Raw genomic sequence first — 15372 nt, 5'->3', positions numbered from 1 at the left:
ATTCTCAGCAGGTAACGTAATTCACGTTCTCAGCAGAATCAGCGTGAACATGAATCACCTCTTCAGCAGGTCGTTCGCGAACGAGGGAGGGACTCCAGTACGTGAATCACGTTCACGTACTGTGCTGAAAGTGGCGCTGTGTTGCTAACATCTGTGTAGCATCATGTTAAGTGATTTTACTGTGCACAGAGGACACTTTCACCGTGTAATAATTTTAGTGCATGTATACCACTCAAAGCAGCGCTGCGTCTCCAGCAAATGATTGTGTACTATAGTCCGTGAACGCACCGTCCCTCAGTACCGTAATTGAACGGGAACCTCAGGGCTGATTAATTAACTGAATGACGGATCGTTTGGCTGCTTATCAGTTCAGGGAGTTGGAGAGCACTGAACGATTCGGTGAACGAATTTTTTGAACGAATCATTTTAATGAACGGATTCTAGAGATTCAGTACAGTAAAAGGAACTGCCGTTCCCATCACTAGCCGGTGGTAAGAGATTGAAAATGGCGTGTTCCAAGTAAACTGCTACAACAAAGCGGACAGTAAAAAACGGCAACTCTGAGAAATTGGAACTTAAAATTTGCTTTCATTCTCCCTCCAACCAGGACAAGACCCATGGATCTGACAGTGCAGCGGTATACTAATACTTGGCCTTACATAGTTTAACATTTAAGCTAGTCTCATCATGTAATTTCACAAAGAGTGTAATGGACGGGGAATTTCTCCCGGCAAACACCCTTTCACTCACGGTGCCAAACTTTTTATCTTCCTTGTTAAAACTCAACACCATTTAATCACAGAACAAATGACGTGAATTAACCCACAACCATCTTACATATTATCTTATTCACAAACACATTCATGAACCATAATTACATTAACACCAACAGAATACCCAAGAGTCATTGCGCCACAGTCCACAAGGTGCATTACAATATGCCAGGAAAAGCTGTGATGAAGATTCCCAATTTGAAACGGCATTATGAGACGAAGCATAGGAATTTTGAAGAGACATTTCCTCAAAATTCAGAGATAAGCACAACACATAAAAATGCACTGAAATCGTCATATCAAGCTGCAAGCAGGATTTTTGTCACATCTATGTCACAATGAAATAAAATAATACATGACTGAAGTGATGGACACAATGTTTGAAGGCAAACAAAAAGAGGAAATATTCAACTATGTATTTTAATTTATGTTAAAATGGAAATTACATTTTATTTTAGTTTGTATTTTGTTGTTTAGAATGAAAAGGACATTTTGTTTTGAATATTACAGTATTATTGCATGTGGCCTGACCGACCTCAATACATGGACCTTTAAGTCATTGAAAAAAATCTTTGTGGCCCTTTAAGATTTGTATTTGAGTACCCCTGATCTACACTGTAACTGCTCAGTCTAAACTACATTGCCTGGCCCAACTAGTTTAATTGCCAAATTCATTTGAGTCAAACGGCCTGCAGAGCTGTCCACCCACCACTGGTTCGACCAGTCCAACCATAGTTAACAAACCTGGTGGTATGAGGAACCTTTAAAGGATTATGTCCAAGTTAAAGGTGCAATGTGTAAGAACTGTTGCTGGAAACATTTTCAAGAAGACACATCAAAAAACAAAAAAAAAACCAACAGGATGTAAAGAAATACCAGATTTGACGACATGATGTCTATCATTTGAATTGTTTTGAAGGGAAATCTACTGAAGTTAGCATGCTAACCAGCTAGCCCAAAATACACACCAACAACCCCCAGGTGGTCTGAGTTCACAATCTGGACCATCAACTGCACTGCTAACTGAGCTAACTAGCTAATGGCAGCTACAGTTGGCAGCAGTTAGCGGTTAGTCTGCTCACGCTGTCCCCTGATTGGTCTCTGGACTCAACTGCTCAGAGAGCTCTGTGCTGTTGTCAGGAGCTGCAGGTCAGAAACACACATCCCATATGAACTTTTATAAACAATAAATACAGTGTTGAAAAGGTTCATCTGTAAAATAATGTGAAATTTAATCTAAAACATGAAGTGTGAGTCAGATCAGCTGAAATACGACCAACGTAAGTTTTACTTACAAGATTGAGGGCTAATGGCTGAAATCCAAACAAAAGACAAATGATTTCAGTCACAGTTGTAAATAGAAGATTTCCTCTAATCACTTTATTCCTCTCCTCTACTTTCTCAAACTGAGTTTTTGTTTGTACTCAGTCTGTTTAGTGCTGACTTTCTTTCCTTTCTCTGATGCTTGTTTGAATTTTCCCAAAAAATCAAAGTTTTCATTTTCCTCTCTCACCTTTCTTCTTTTTGTAAACGATGAGTCCAGCAGCACCAATGAGAGCGAGAGTGAGAACAACCACTGCAGCAGTGATGGGGACGATGGAAATGTGCTTCTCTGTTGAATACAATAATAGTTTATTATTACTGTTCAACATGAATTCCCATGCACTCCCCTTCAGCACCATCTGATCTCACTCTTACCCCAGTTGGTCCTGATTCGATCTTTCTCCAGTTTGGTGATGATTTCCTCCTTCACACCAGAGAGCTGAAACACACAGTCGTACCTCGTCCAGTCTTCAGGTGTGACTGATGAAAGGTTCAGGTCAACACTCACCTGGAAGCTTCCGTCGTGGTTGGGGAGGATCTCTCCGTGGTCCACCTCCTCATGAAGCTCCTCTCCATCTTTCCTCCAGACGAGTGAGGCTCTGCGAGGGTAGAAACCTGTAGCGAGGCAGCTGACTGGAGAGGAGGGAGTCTTCTGGAGGAGAGACACTGAGGGAAGCTCTGGAGAGAAAAGAGAGGATATTAAAGAGGAGAGAGAGGAAAAGAAACAAGGTAAAAGAAAGATGAAGAAATTAAATTGGGAATCAATAACAGAAGCAAATGTTGAACAAATGTATTGGATGCATTTTGTTCCTCAAGAAACATCTGCAAACCTTTTTTATTTACTAGCAGGTTTCGTCTGCATTTCCTATTATGTTACAATACTATGTTTCTTGGCACATCACTGCTGCAAACTGTTGATCAGGGGAATAGTGTGATACAGGCAGCATGATGTGAATCCTGTCGCCCATGTGCTTGTGACAGTTTGTAATAGCGTCGGCTGACTAAATTGACTTTTTTAAAAGCAGTACAGTGGCGACGGTGGCCAAGTAATGTAATCCATGTATCCAGACCACAGTGTAATAATGACAGGGTACATAACAACACATCTGCTACACAGCATGATCTACATACACATGATCTGTACACAGACAGAGGACACATCAAAGACACTCACTACAGTCAGAGAAGAAAAATGTCTCTTTTTATGATTCACAGTAAAGTCGTCAATAACAGTGTCAATTTTCAGTGGAACTATTTCTATTTTGAAACACTGAAACTGTAAAATCACTTTCCTTAAACTAACTGTGGCGTCACAGTCTGAGCTTTGCTGGTGAGTAATGTCATCCAGAGATGTCTGTGAGTGGTCAGGACTAACACAAATGTAACCTCTGCCAAAAAAAGTGATGTCAGACAGGTTGGATTAATAACACAATGACAGTTCAGTCTGAGCAGCCTATATGAAGATCACTGTGTCTAATAAACTACATCAGGTCAGGTGATTCTACCTGTTCTCAGCAGAACGCTCTTCCCATGCTCCACATACTTCTTCAGCCACTTTGGATAATTCAGAGTAACAGCACTCTTATAGTAGTCTCTTAAATCTTTATCCGCGTCCCATCTCAGTGTGATGTTGACAGCTTCAGGTCTTAGAGCGACCCATATAAATGTATTTGGATCCAATGCCAGGAGGTCGTCTCCATCATAACCAAACTGACTGAAACCTTTGACCTGTCCAGTCTCATCATCCCACTCACAGCCATCCACCTTTTGTAAAACATGGACACCTGAGACAGAGACAGAGACTGAACTTAACAATGATTCACAGATGAAACATTCAGTGGAAAGATGATCTTTAAAATGTTGCACATTGTGTGATGCACTGCATTTTTTAGCTGTGTGCTCATGAATCATTAGATTGTTATCAGTAGTTTGTGTTCAACAGCTTCAGCAACAAGTTTAACAATCAGCTGATTTATGTTGACGTGATGAATGACAGGTAGTGGCTGGACCACTGAAGACAAACTGATATGATGGTTTGCTTTACATGAATCTCTATTTCAGGTTATGTGTAAAATGATGTCAGAGTTTGAACTGATTGGTATCTTGAGTCCCTGGGTCAATTTACAACTTAGATGCAGAACAGTAAAACAGGTTATAACATATTACATACTGTACCTGCACTTTGGTTGAAGAGACGCATCAAACTGCTAGTCAAGGCTTTGAAGGTGTAAGGCAAAACTTGGAAACATCTTTGTCTGTACCACTCCAACCGCTCAGGATACTTTATGAGGAATAATTTAGCAATGTCATTTAGATGCATCCTGTTGTTGCTGTCACAGGACCCCACCAGAAGTTCATCAACTTCTAGTGTTGTCACAACCTCTGCGAGGTTTGGGATTCCAGTAGATGCAGTTGTGAAATACTTCAAGGAGTGTAGCACTGCAGGACAAACAAAGGTGCTTATAATTAAGACTAATCGTGAATATGAAGCGAAGTGGAAATATGAATATGATATGAAGTGTGTGTCTATGCCACGAAGGAGCAAAAAGCAAAAGTCTTAAATATAATGTGCAGAACAAACAGCCTCCATTCAGTATGAATACACACTCATCATCACCACATTCAGAAATATGATGAAATCAGTATGACTCAGTTAAAACATTCTGATCAAGTTGAGGCAAATCGTGAAACTAAACTTAGAACAATAGAGTCGAGTGGACTGTGAAGTTTGAAGAGTTTAACGATTTAAATTGTGATCTTACCTGATGATGAAACGTGACAAAATAGAAGCAACAACAATAACGTTCTCATCTTGATTTGATGAAGACGAGTGAGTGAAGGACCGAGCTGGATCAGCTGTTTACTGTTGTTTATCCTGGCAGAGGGAGGAGAGAGTGTTTCTGTCCTGACTGGAAATGGGCGGGTGATTAGTTTTCTCTCACCTGTGAAGATCTCTGATCCAGTACATCATGCAGACCCGGTGTTATGGGTGTACAGGACCACCCATCCAGGAATTTGATCCTCCTAGGAGCATTATTATTACAAAACTTATTTTTTCCCCCAAAATTTTTTTTGTTATTTATTATTATCATTATTGTTGTTAGTGGACGTACTTTATCAAAAAAATTATTTTGTATTACACTATCTTACAATGTTAGTGTATGGATTATCATTTCCTTGTGGGATGAAAGTCTGAAAGAATTGGCTCTTTTTTTTATGATAATATGGACGAAGTACAACCTCTGCTGTTGATCTGTGAGATTAAAAAAATCAGGAAATGTTTCCACCAGAAGTAACTTAACATAACTCAAGAAACAACATGTAGATCCATTTTATTTTTACTCGATAGTCTCTGATCAGATCACATTGTAGATTAGAAAGCTATTCAGTGGGAGCCAGCTGTGAAATTCAAGACTTTTTCCGGCTGGTCGTTCTGTCTTTCCCAGATCAAAATGTTTTTGTTAATGTTTGGGTTATAGTGTTAGAGTCCCACTGCAGTTTTGACTATTTCCAAGCTTTAACACGTCAGTGCACTCTCTATATAACACGCTGCACATTTTGATAAACCCACATAATATTACATTGGTGGCAAAAACAATTGTAGCAGAAATATTTTCATGATTAATTCACTTTTACTCAACTATCATCGTTTTGCTCAGCTATTCAACAACAGCTGTGTTGTACACATTGTATTGCCCCTAAAAGACGAAATTGTCATTAATTGAATGAGCCATAGAAAAATAAACTCCTTCAGTGTGAGGTCTGTTTTAAGGTAAGGGCTTCATCAGTCCCGTGGTAATAGGCCGATTCATTTGACACATGCACAATGTGCTGAGTCAGAGCTCTTCACAGGTGAGAGAAAAACTTTTCACCCGCCCATCTCCAGTCAGGACGGAAACATTCTCTCCTGCCCCTGCCAGGATAAACAACAGTAAACAGCTGATCTAACCTGGTTCCTCATTCATCAAATCAAGATGAGAACGTTATTGTTGTTGCTTCTCTTCTGTCACGTTTCATCACCAGGTAAGATCACATTTCAAACCTTTAAACTCTTCAAACTTCATTGTACACTTTAGTTTCACTTTTGCTGTGTGTGTGTGTGTGTGTGTGTGTGTGTGTCTGTAAAAAGTGAAATAATATAAATGTGTGAATGATATGAAAGACAAGACAAGGTTTGGTGAAAAGCTGAAATGGTGGCTTTAACCCATCTGAACATTATAAAGAGTCATAAATAAACGGCCTACGCGCTTATTCGCATGGTTGGCAAGAGTTCATTACTATGAATGTGATTAAAAAGTTTAATACATCTAATTTTATATCAGAAACTGGGCTACATTAATATTTAAATAGAGTTTCTGGCTTTAAAACGTTCACAGTTTTTATATGTGTAGAGAAGTAGAGGAACTTGAAAGTGGATCAACTGGATTTAATGAAGCACAGAGGAACAGAGAGACAAGGCGGAGTTTATTAAAGGGAACAGATGAGCATTAACTGTAAACTGGCTGGAATTAGAAGTACACATATTATAGTGGTGGTAGTAGTAACAGTAGTAGTAATATAAATAGTATTAGTGGTAGAGGTACTGAAAGTGTCGGTAGTCTTGTAATAAGTTTTAGTATTATTAGTCAGAGTACCAGAAGGAATACTAATAAAGCACAAATCTGTGTCACTGAGCTAACTTTAATAGAAAATAATGCTGTTGCGTAGATTTACATCATGAGTGACAGGGGAAGGAGCTGAACACACTCATGTAGATTTTGTTTTTGTAGAGTGAAAAATTTGTGAATTACAGCAATTTAGAAAACTGGTGCTGTCTTCCAGATGTTTAAGCTCAAAATTAACATTGGGGCTAATGAGGTAGTTGGCTGGAGTGCTTGTTGCTTGAGGGCCTACAGAGCAATAAGTGCAAGTCTTATTGCTGGAGTATGTCCATCAGCTGAAAGAAGAGAATATTTCCTACACTGTGTAGGATTTTTTTAGGATGTAGGATGTACGGATCAAAAGGTAAAAAAAAAAAAACTTATGAAACTTAACTTATTACATAACATGACACATAGTTCCTAATTGAGCTGAATATTTTGATGTTTGAATGGAGTTGATATGTTGAAAAATGTGGAAGGCGTTAGCAGATGAAAAAACACGACAGAGAACAACACATGTTCGTGAATGCATGCTAACCTGCAACACAAGGCAAACACACACACTTCATATCATATTTATATTTACACTTAGCTTCATATTTCTGATTAATGTTATTCAAAAGCTCCTTTGTTTGTCCTACAGTGCTACACTCCCTGAAACAGTTCACAACTGCATCTACTGGAATCCCAAACCTCCCAGAGTTTGTGGCAACACTAGAAGTGGATGAACTTCTCATGGGGTCCTGTGACAGCTACAAAAGGGTCGATGTAAAACAGGACGTTGTTAAATCATTCTACAGAGAGTATCCTGAGCTGTTGGATTGGTACAATAAAAAGTGTTTCCATTGGTTGCAAGGTGCCTACAAATCCTGCACTAACAGTTTGATGCGCCTCTTCAACCAAAGTGGAGGTACAGTGTGTAACATGTTATAGCTGGTTTAACTTTTTACTGTTCTGCATCTTAGTTCTGGGTCATCTTAGTGACCCAGGGCCTCAAGATACCAATCAGTTCAAACTCTGACATCATTTTACACATAACCTGAAATAGAGAATCATGTAAAGCAAACCATCATATCAGTTTGCCTTCAGCGGCGCAGCCACTACCTGTCATTCATCACTTCAACATAAATCAGCTGGTAATCAGAGCCCAAGCACAAACCGTGTGAGGACCCTCTTGAAATGCAAGGAATTATTTCTGTCTTTCCTTCTTTAGCTCAAGTAAATAGCTTTTTTCGAAGGGTAAATGTTCACAAAAACTCATGAAGCTTTGCACACGCGTCATACGTGGTGAAAATGTACAGGGTTTTGCCAAAGGGTGGGACAAAAGGCCTGCTAGCACCCCCAGAGAGCAGCCGTGGTGGCAAGTTTCACATGCATCAATGACATTTGGTACACGTGTGCAGTGTTGGGGAGTAACGAATTACATGTAACGACGTTACGTAATTTAATTACAAAATGTACGTAATTGTAATCCGTTACATTACTGGGAGAAAATATGTAATTAAATTACAGTTGCTTTTGGAAATTTCAATGATTACAACTTAAGTTACATTTGAAAAATCGCCGCAAAAGCTCGGATTTATCAAATAGTTTTTCGCCCCCCTGATTCATGTTTTTTTTTTTTTTTTTCATATCAACATCCTCCTTCCAAAACTGACGCTTGTGATTGGCTCTCTCTGGTCATGTGCCATTCGACTCAACCGACAAACCGTACGGCGGCAGTCAGACTCAGCAGCAACAGTGTCGGCGGCACACAAGATGCTCCTGGGCTGGAAATACAAAAACACTTCCTACAGACAAAAGCCAGGCTTCCCTGTATTACAAGCTCTCTTTTAACCCGGCTAGATCACCATGGTAACTTATACTTGGCTCATAACCTGGTCCCGACCAGGTTCTGTTCAGAGTTTAATCATAAAATCGGCTATAAAAGCGCCGCTGTTTCACTATTCAACTCATTTACAGCTGGCGTCACCTTTACTTTGAAAGTCCAGTGGAGCTGGATCAGAACATTTGTACGGAGGGAGAGATCGCGCTGATCCGCTGCTGTGTACTTTCTCTCTGAGCGTCTCCGCCTACAGATGTTCAGCTGAGGGGATACGCTGCTCAGCTGTTGATCCAACTGGCGTCAGGAGGTCATTTATTAGGCTATAGCCTATTTACTTTTATATACAGTCAGTCACCACTGAAAGAAGTTGTGCGCTCGCAGCAGGACAGATACTTTAACTTAATGTGGCCATGAATACATTAATTGTTTCGCCTGTTATGTGTTGCCCAAACGCAAATCTTGAGTAGGTCTACTGTGTTTTCTCACATTTAAGAAGGTCTTTGTACAGAGACAACATGAGATTTACTTGTAGCTACAGCACCTAAAAAACCCACTGTAACCTATTTTCATACGCACACCCAGCCTCGCTTTCAATAAAACACACACTGGCATTTTATAATTGCGATCAGTGAAATATATGAAAACAATATAAAACACAGTTTAAAACAACAGTTGTTGTTGCTCTAAAGCTTCATATTTAAAAGCAGCTCAATGTAGAGCTGTCAGAAATGAAAATCAGCCTCCTCTTGTCATATTTGCAGGAACACTGTTGCTTCAGGCTGTGATCAGGCTTTTTTGTATCGCTCATACTCTCTCCATTAAAACAACCTGCTCCTCTTGGCTGACATCAGCCCGTTGTCGCTCTATTTAGTGAGGAAGTGAGCCTCTTCGCAGTACAGGCCTGAGGTCAGACTCATAATATATGGTTAAACCTTTGAACTGAAAGGTTTATCACACTATAGGTCTTAAAATGTGAAAATGGTTAGCAGTTGAGAGATTTCATTCAAAATGAAGAAAAGTAATCATAATGTAATCAAATGTAATTAGTTACATTACTTTGAGAAAGTAATTGAAATAGTTACACTACTATTACATTTTCAACAGGGTAACTTGTAATTGTAACCAACTACATTTTCAAAGTAATCTTCCCAACACTGCACGTGTGTATGGCATGCTGACCTACAAAAAAGTCAGTTGCAATGACCGAAACCCAACAGAAAGTCGGCCATTTTAAATGTAGTGCTCATTGCACATGTTTTACTTTTTATTATAATTACAAAATTACATTTTTTTAAAATGACATCATCCTCCGAGCCAGATGAGTGCTGCCACCTCAAACATGCTGAGAAAACACTGAACTCCATCACAGTATTGTGAAGATTGTGAGTTTTTAAAGAAGGGCATCGGTCAAATCCGTCCCAACATGTATACGTTGGATAAGAGTCCCGGCCTGAACACATTAACATGCCGAATTTATCTTACAATCATAGTGCCAACTAGTGTCAACAGTTGATCAGAGTCCCACCCAAAACATGCAAAGTAGGAGGTACAGTCATTGCACCACCCATTGTGCCACATAGTAAAGTAAATATTGATGATGTTTAAGATAATTACCAATAACCAAACACAAACTGATTTGAATCCTAAGGTAATAGCAGCCATTGTAACTTTCGATCTATAAAATAAAAATTAAGTTTTTATTGTTTAGCCTATACAGAGACGTGCACTGATAATAATAAACAGTGCATCACACAATGTGCAGTGTTTCTAAGATCATCTTTCCACTGAATGTTTCATCTGTAAATCATTGTTGATTGTAGGTGTCCATGTTTTACAAAGAGTGGATGGCCTTGAGTGGGATGATGAGACTGGACAGCTCAAAGGTATCTCTCGGTTTGGTTATGACGGAGAAGACTTCATGGCATTGGATCCGAAGACATTTACATGGATCCCTCTAAGACCCGAGGCTGTCACCACCACACTAAACTGGAATGCTGATGAAGATTTAAGAGAAAACTTTGTGATTACTTTTACTCAGATTTTTCCATGGTTGCTCAAGAAGTATGTGGACTACGGGAGAAGCTTTCTGCTGAGAACAGGTAGAATCACACAATACTCAAAATTAGTTTGGGATATGGGTGCAAATACGTGTGAATAATTTGATGTAGTTTATTTGTCACAAAAATCTTCATACAAACCACTGTTTATTTTCTGTAGCTGTAAGATTCGATGCTGTCCTGACCAATCAGTAGACACTGACATTGTTTGCTGTTCTGAAATTTCTTTCCATCGATGCTCAGACTGTGATAGCCAGTGTGCACTTAGCATGAGTTAAGTAAGTCTGCACTGTCTCAGTGTTTGAAAATAGAAATAGTTTCACTGAACTCTCTCCAGAGCTTCCCTCAGTGTCTCTCCTCCAGAAGACTCCCTCCTCTCCAGTCAGCTGCCTCGCTACAGGTTTCTACCCTCGCAGAGCCTCACTCGTCTGGAGGAAAGATGGAGAGGAGCTTCATGAGGAGGTGGACCACGGAGAGATCCTCCCCAACCACGATGGAACCTTCCAGATGAGTGTTGACCTGAACCTTTCATCAGTCACACCTGAAGACTGGACGAGGTACGACTGTGTGTTTCAGCTCTCTGGTGTGAAGGACGACATCGTCACCAAACTGGAGAAAGATCAGATCAGGACTAACTTGGGTAAGAGTGAGATCAGAAGGTGCTGAAGGAGAGTGTATGTTGAAAAAAAAAACAGTAATGATAAACTAAATAAATATTTTAATGTGTTTTAACCTGCTTCATCTGCAGCAGTCTTAATTTATTGTATCTAACAGTGAAGCCCAGTGACATGACCGTCCTCGTCACTGCTGCAGTGGTTGTTCTCGCTCTCACTCTAATCGGTGCTGCTGGATTCATCTTTTACAAAAAGAACAAAGGTGAGAGAGAACAAGGAATGACTTTGGTCTTTGAGTTGATTTTTTTTAATTCAGGTTGCAAAATTAAAACTTATAAGAGAAAGGAAATACAGTCAGCACTAAACAGACTGGGTACTCAGTTTGAGTGAGTAGAAGAGAGGAATAAAGTGAATAAAGGTAATCTGGCATTTACAACTCTGACTGTTTCACATTATTGTGCAGATTGACCTTTTCAACACTGTTTCCTATATCAATACAGATTGTTGTGTCCAATAAACTACATCAAATTATACACACGTTGTTTATAAAAGTTCAATACGGGATGTTTGTTTCTGTCCTGCAGCTCCTGACACCATCACAGAGCTCTCTGAGCAGCTGAATCCAGAGACCTGAATGATAAACACACTCAGTGACAAATAGTTTTTAAGGAGTTGTCAATAACTAGTTTATGCAAAAAAGGGATTCCCATCCAACCGTTTTCTTCGACCTGTATCAAATGATCAGAAAGGCTACATCATGCCTCTTCAAAGCCTGACCCATGTTTTCCACCCATTGTTAAAACTATTTGGAATGGGTAGAACCCACTGTTGGCACATTATTGATTGTTGATGAATTTTTGTTAATCTGATTTACCCAGGTGAGGAAAGAGATTCAGGAGGCGTGATAGCTTATGTTTAAGTATTTAATGAAGCTCAATAGAGGAGCACAGGTGCAACAGTACATGTGGTAACAGTGTTGTTCTGTGCCAATTTTGCCAAAAAAACCCAAACACTGTCTGTGATTATGTTACCTGCCACAGAATACTCTGTGGAAATGTGCTTACCTAAGTCATGTTGTTATTGACATGAGAATATGGAGTTTGATGTATCACAGAGCCAGTGCGTCTCTCTTATGAGATGTAGTGAAGGTTGGATGTTGGAGGAACAGAATGTGATCTGTTTGGGAGACAGCAGCTTATCTGCCCGGCTGCTTAACACAACCGTTTCTTCCACTACCAACAAGATCTGCTGTAGGAAGAGGAAAAGGAACCTCTGCACACACAGAAGCCTTTGACCCTGAGCATGACCTCAGGGTAACTGTACCTCCTCGGTGAGCAGAGTGGTGGATGTATATCTAAATATACCTAATTCATTTACATTGATGAACATAATTGAGTGTTAAAACTCAAATGTATTGTTCTTTCTTTTTGTGCTGTTGTTTGTCTTTTCAATAAAATCCTCAAAGTTTGGCTCTTTTTCTACGTCCACATGCTAATTTGTGACTGTAGTTGCAATAAATATATTATCTGAACATTCAGTATTCTCACAGAGGATTGGAATGAGAAGATTGATATCAATATCACTCTGAGCAGAGTTAGCCCCCTGACAAGGTTAGCTTAGATTAGCATGAACACTGATGTTTGAAATTAGACAGTGAGCTAGTAACTCTGTTAAAGGAGACTTCTGACAATTTAAGCAACACTACCCTTTTTACCCTTAAAGGAACAGCTTCAAAATCATTGTGATGGTACAGTGTCTTGTAACAGAGACTGAGATGAAGAAAAAAGGAATAAAGATGAAGAATGATGAACAAGACACATTACACATTATAAAATTTGTGTTGTGCATCGTATTCGACACCGGCTGCCATAAAGGGTCAAGCCTAACCCATAAAAGACGGCATCATCAAAGATAGGTTACATTACTGTGCTGCTGTTTAGGTTGTTGGCTGCGGTAGGTTGCAAATGTCAACAGGTTGTAGTTGTTTCTTAAAGGCATGTCAGCGCTGGATAAATGGACTTTACAGTGTGATTTTAATTACAGCTCCAACAACAGCTCTGAGCTCTCTGACAAACTGAATGAATTCAGATTCATTCAGATTCAGAATACTTTATTAATCCCCGGAGGGTAATTGTTTTTTGTTCCAATGCTCCGTGCAAAGTAGAAATAGAAATACAGCATGAATGGAAACAAGCGATAAAGATGAAAATGTAAATCAAAAAATAAAATATTAAAGGAGACATTAAAATAAAAAAATATCAAAGTAGACAATAAAATACAAATAAATAATGAAATAGTAAAGTATGCAATCCGAAATAATCCGAAAAATACAATATACAATTAAATGGTTTAAGCGTTATAAATGAAATGAGAATGAATGATTATATTGTTTGTTTTGTTTTATGAATAGCCAAATGAGTCCGATAATCAGAGGGAGGAGTTCTACAGTTTGATGGCCACAGGTAAGAATGACTTCCTGTGGCGCTCAGTGGTGCATTTAGGAGCAATCAGTCTCTGGCTGAAGGTGCTCCTCTGTTCAACCAGAGCGTTGTGGAGAGGGTGAGAGCTGTACTGCAGTATCGCCTGCACCTTCGAAACTTGAATTACTAATTACTTTATTATGATTTTATTATTATCATTATCAAAGAAACTTGATTTACACACACAGTCTGGATGACTTCAAATGAGACAGCAAAACTATAGATTCTGTGACATGACCTAGTCACATTTCCAGGTAAACAACACTGACATAAGCTAGAGGGCTCAACTGTTTCTAAAATCATTCCAGAATTTTGAAGAAAATCTTGGCCAAAGTTACTTTCCACAAACAAAGTGAAGTAGTTTTGTGTTAGAGCCCTGATAAATCTCAAGTGTTTGTCTATAACAATCACTAGACATTGAAAAAAGTCTCATGATATTATTGTGAGGAATTTAAGTCTTTAACGCATCATCAGGATTGCGTGGATGTGGTATTAGATGAGAGATAAGATAGATAAGATAATCCTTTAATGATCGCCAGAGTACAAATTCAGGTATATTGGCAGCGCAAACGCAACGTAGAAAAAGTCAGCACAAACAAAAATTGCAACAGGAAAGATGAAGATAAATACACAGAAAAATATCTGACGTCACATGTTTTTTTTCCCCATTAGAGCTCTGCCCACTTAAAAAATGCAGTACGTGATTCTGGAGAGACAAAGTTGATTGTTGAGTCTCATTCCCAGTTCATCAAATACCAGAGCTTTAAACTCTAAGCCTCTATTTCATACATGTCTTTTGCTGCCATCTAACGGGTGCAAAGTGATATTATATACAGTATTACAAACAGGGCCATGACTGTTGACGATATAGTGGGTCAGACATAACTTGTATTGCAGGCAAAGAAAAGATTTTAAAAAAAGTGATGACTATCAGCTAACGTAGAGGTATGTAAGGTATACAGCAGATCCATTATATTAATGTTACCTTGCAGCAAATTAACTGTGCTTTGTCTGTTTTCTCGGCAAAGCACAGACTGCCACTAATTTAAGCGTTATTTTAGATTTGCATATTTTAGTCTGAGTGATTCTATTGTATTTATATTGCAAAGCGCAGAATTGATGTTGGTGCAGTTCAGAGTTTTAATCCTCTGTCTCCTTGTGTTTTCAGTGCTGTGGTCTCCATTCACAGACGTGGTCGAGGTGGTGGGAAATCAATCAGTTTGATTGTGATATTGTTTTTGGTTGCCCCACATTGTTATTAGTGTGGTGTTTTATTTGAAATGTCTTGGTTTATATTTTTTCACAGGTAAATTACTCCAGGCACTCCATCAGTTATCTCTCCAGCCATGGTACAATGTCCGTCTGTCTTCCTACCCTAGAATTTTAGTGTGTGTTTAGAAGATTATTATTGACGAAACGTCTTTGGACACAACTGATGTTGTTACTGATATTGAAATGATGACTTTGATTTGGCTTGCATAGCAGATTTTAACTGAATGTGGTTATACTGCCATCTAGTAGTATGTCTTTGACACTGTAGGAAAACTACAAGATAAAATCCCCTGACAGAACTTATTTTAAGTGTCAATCAAAAGAAGTGTGAACAGTTTAATGTGATTAAAATTCACGTGTGTAGAGGGTGGGAAAATGGCTTTTGTTT

At 39.0% G+C, this 15372-nt stretch overlaps 2 protein-coding genes across 2 annotated transcripts; one reads left to right on the top strand and one right to left on the bottom strand.

Annotated features, from left to right (window-relative positions):
- Positions 1-1707: 1707 nt before the first annotated feature.
- On the bottom strand, positions 1708-5064 carry LOC115578572 (major histocompatibility complex class I-related gene protein-like). The gene is made up of 6 exons (XM_030411608.1): positions 5039-5064; positions 4477-4535; positions 3602-3880; positions 2472-2774; positions 2287-2385; positions 1708-1916 (listed from the first exon to the last, which is right to left on the bottom strand). Exons 1-6 carry the CDS (start codon positions 5062-5064, stop codon positions 1852-1854), a joined length of 831 nt encoding a protein of 276 aa, XP_030267468.1. The 3' UTR covers positions 1708-1851.
- A 1038-nt stretch (positions 5065-6102) lies between these two features.
- Positions 6103-11284, top strand: LOC115578570 (major histocompatibility complex class I-related gene protein-like). The gene is made up of 4 exons (XM_030411607.1): positions 6103-6119; positions 7380-7646; positions 10382-10660; positions 10956-11284. The coding sequence occupies exons 2-4, from the start codon at positions 7472-7474 to the stop codon at positions 11282-11284; spliced, it is 783 nt and encodes a 260-aa protein (XP_030267467.1). The 5' UTR covers positions 6103-6119; positions 7380-7471.
- The last annotated feature ends 4088 nt before the right edge of the window (positions 11285-15372 follow it).

The sequence above is a fragment of the Sparus aurata genome, chromosome 3, assembly GCF_900880675.1.
Source record: "Sparus aurata chromosome 3, fSpaAur1.1, whole genome shotgun sequence".
Taxonomy (NCBI): domain Eukaryota; kingdom Metazoa; phylum Chordata; class Actinopteri; order Spariformes; family Sparidae; genus Sparus; species Sparus aurata.
Note: the sequence above shows the minus strand (reverse complement) of the source record. Positions and strands in the feature narration are given on the sequence as shown.

Bases quoted from the DNA above. Each gene is read 5' to 3' on its own strand.
- LOC115578570 (XM_030411607.1), top strand. From the start codon at position 7,472: ATGGGGTCCTGTGACAGCTACAAAAGGGTCGATGTAAAACAGGACGTT. The intron at 7,647-10,381 runs GTACAGTGTGTA...TGTTGATTGTAG, and splicing joins CCTCTTCAACCAAAGTGGAG to GTGTCCATGTTTTACAAAGA. The intron at 10,661-10,955 runs GTAGAATCACAC...AACTCTCTCCAG, and splicing joins AAGCTTTCTGCTGAGAACAG to AGCTTCCCTCAGTGTCTCTC.
- LOC115578572 (XM_030411608.1), bottom strand. From the start codon at position 5,064: ATGTACTGGATCAGAGATCTTCACAG. The intron at 4,536-5,038 runs GTGAGAGAAAAC...TTTGTCCTGCAG, and splicing joins TGGATCAGAGATCTTCACAG to TGCTACACTCCTTGAAGTAT. The intron at 2,775-3,601 runs GTAGAATCACCT...TTTTCTCTCCAG, and splicing joins GAGCGTTCTGCTGAGAACAG to AGCTTCCCTCAGTGTCTCTC.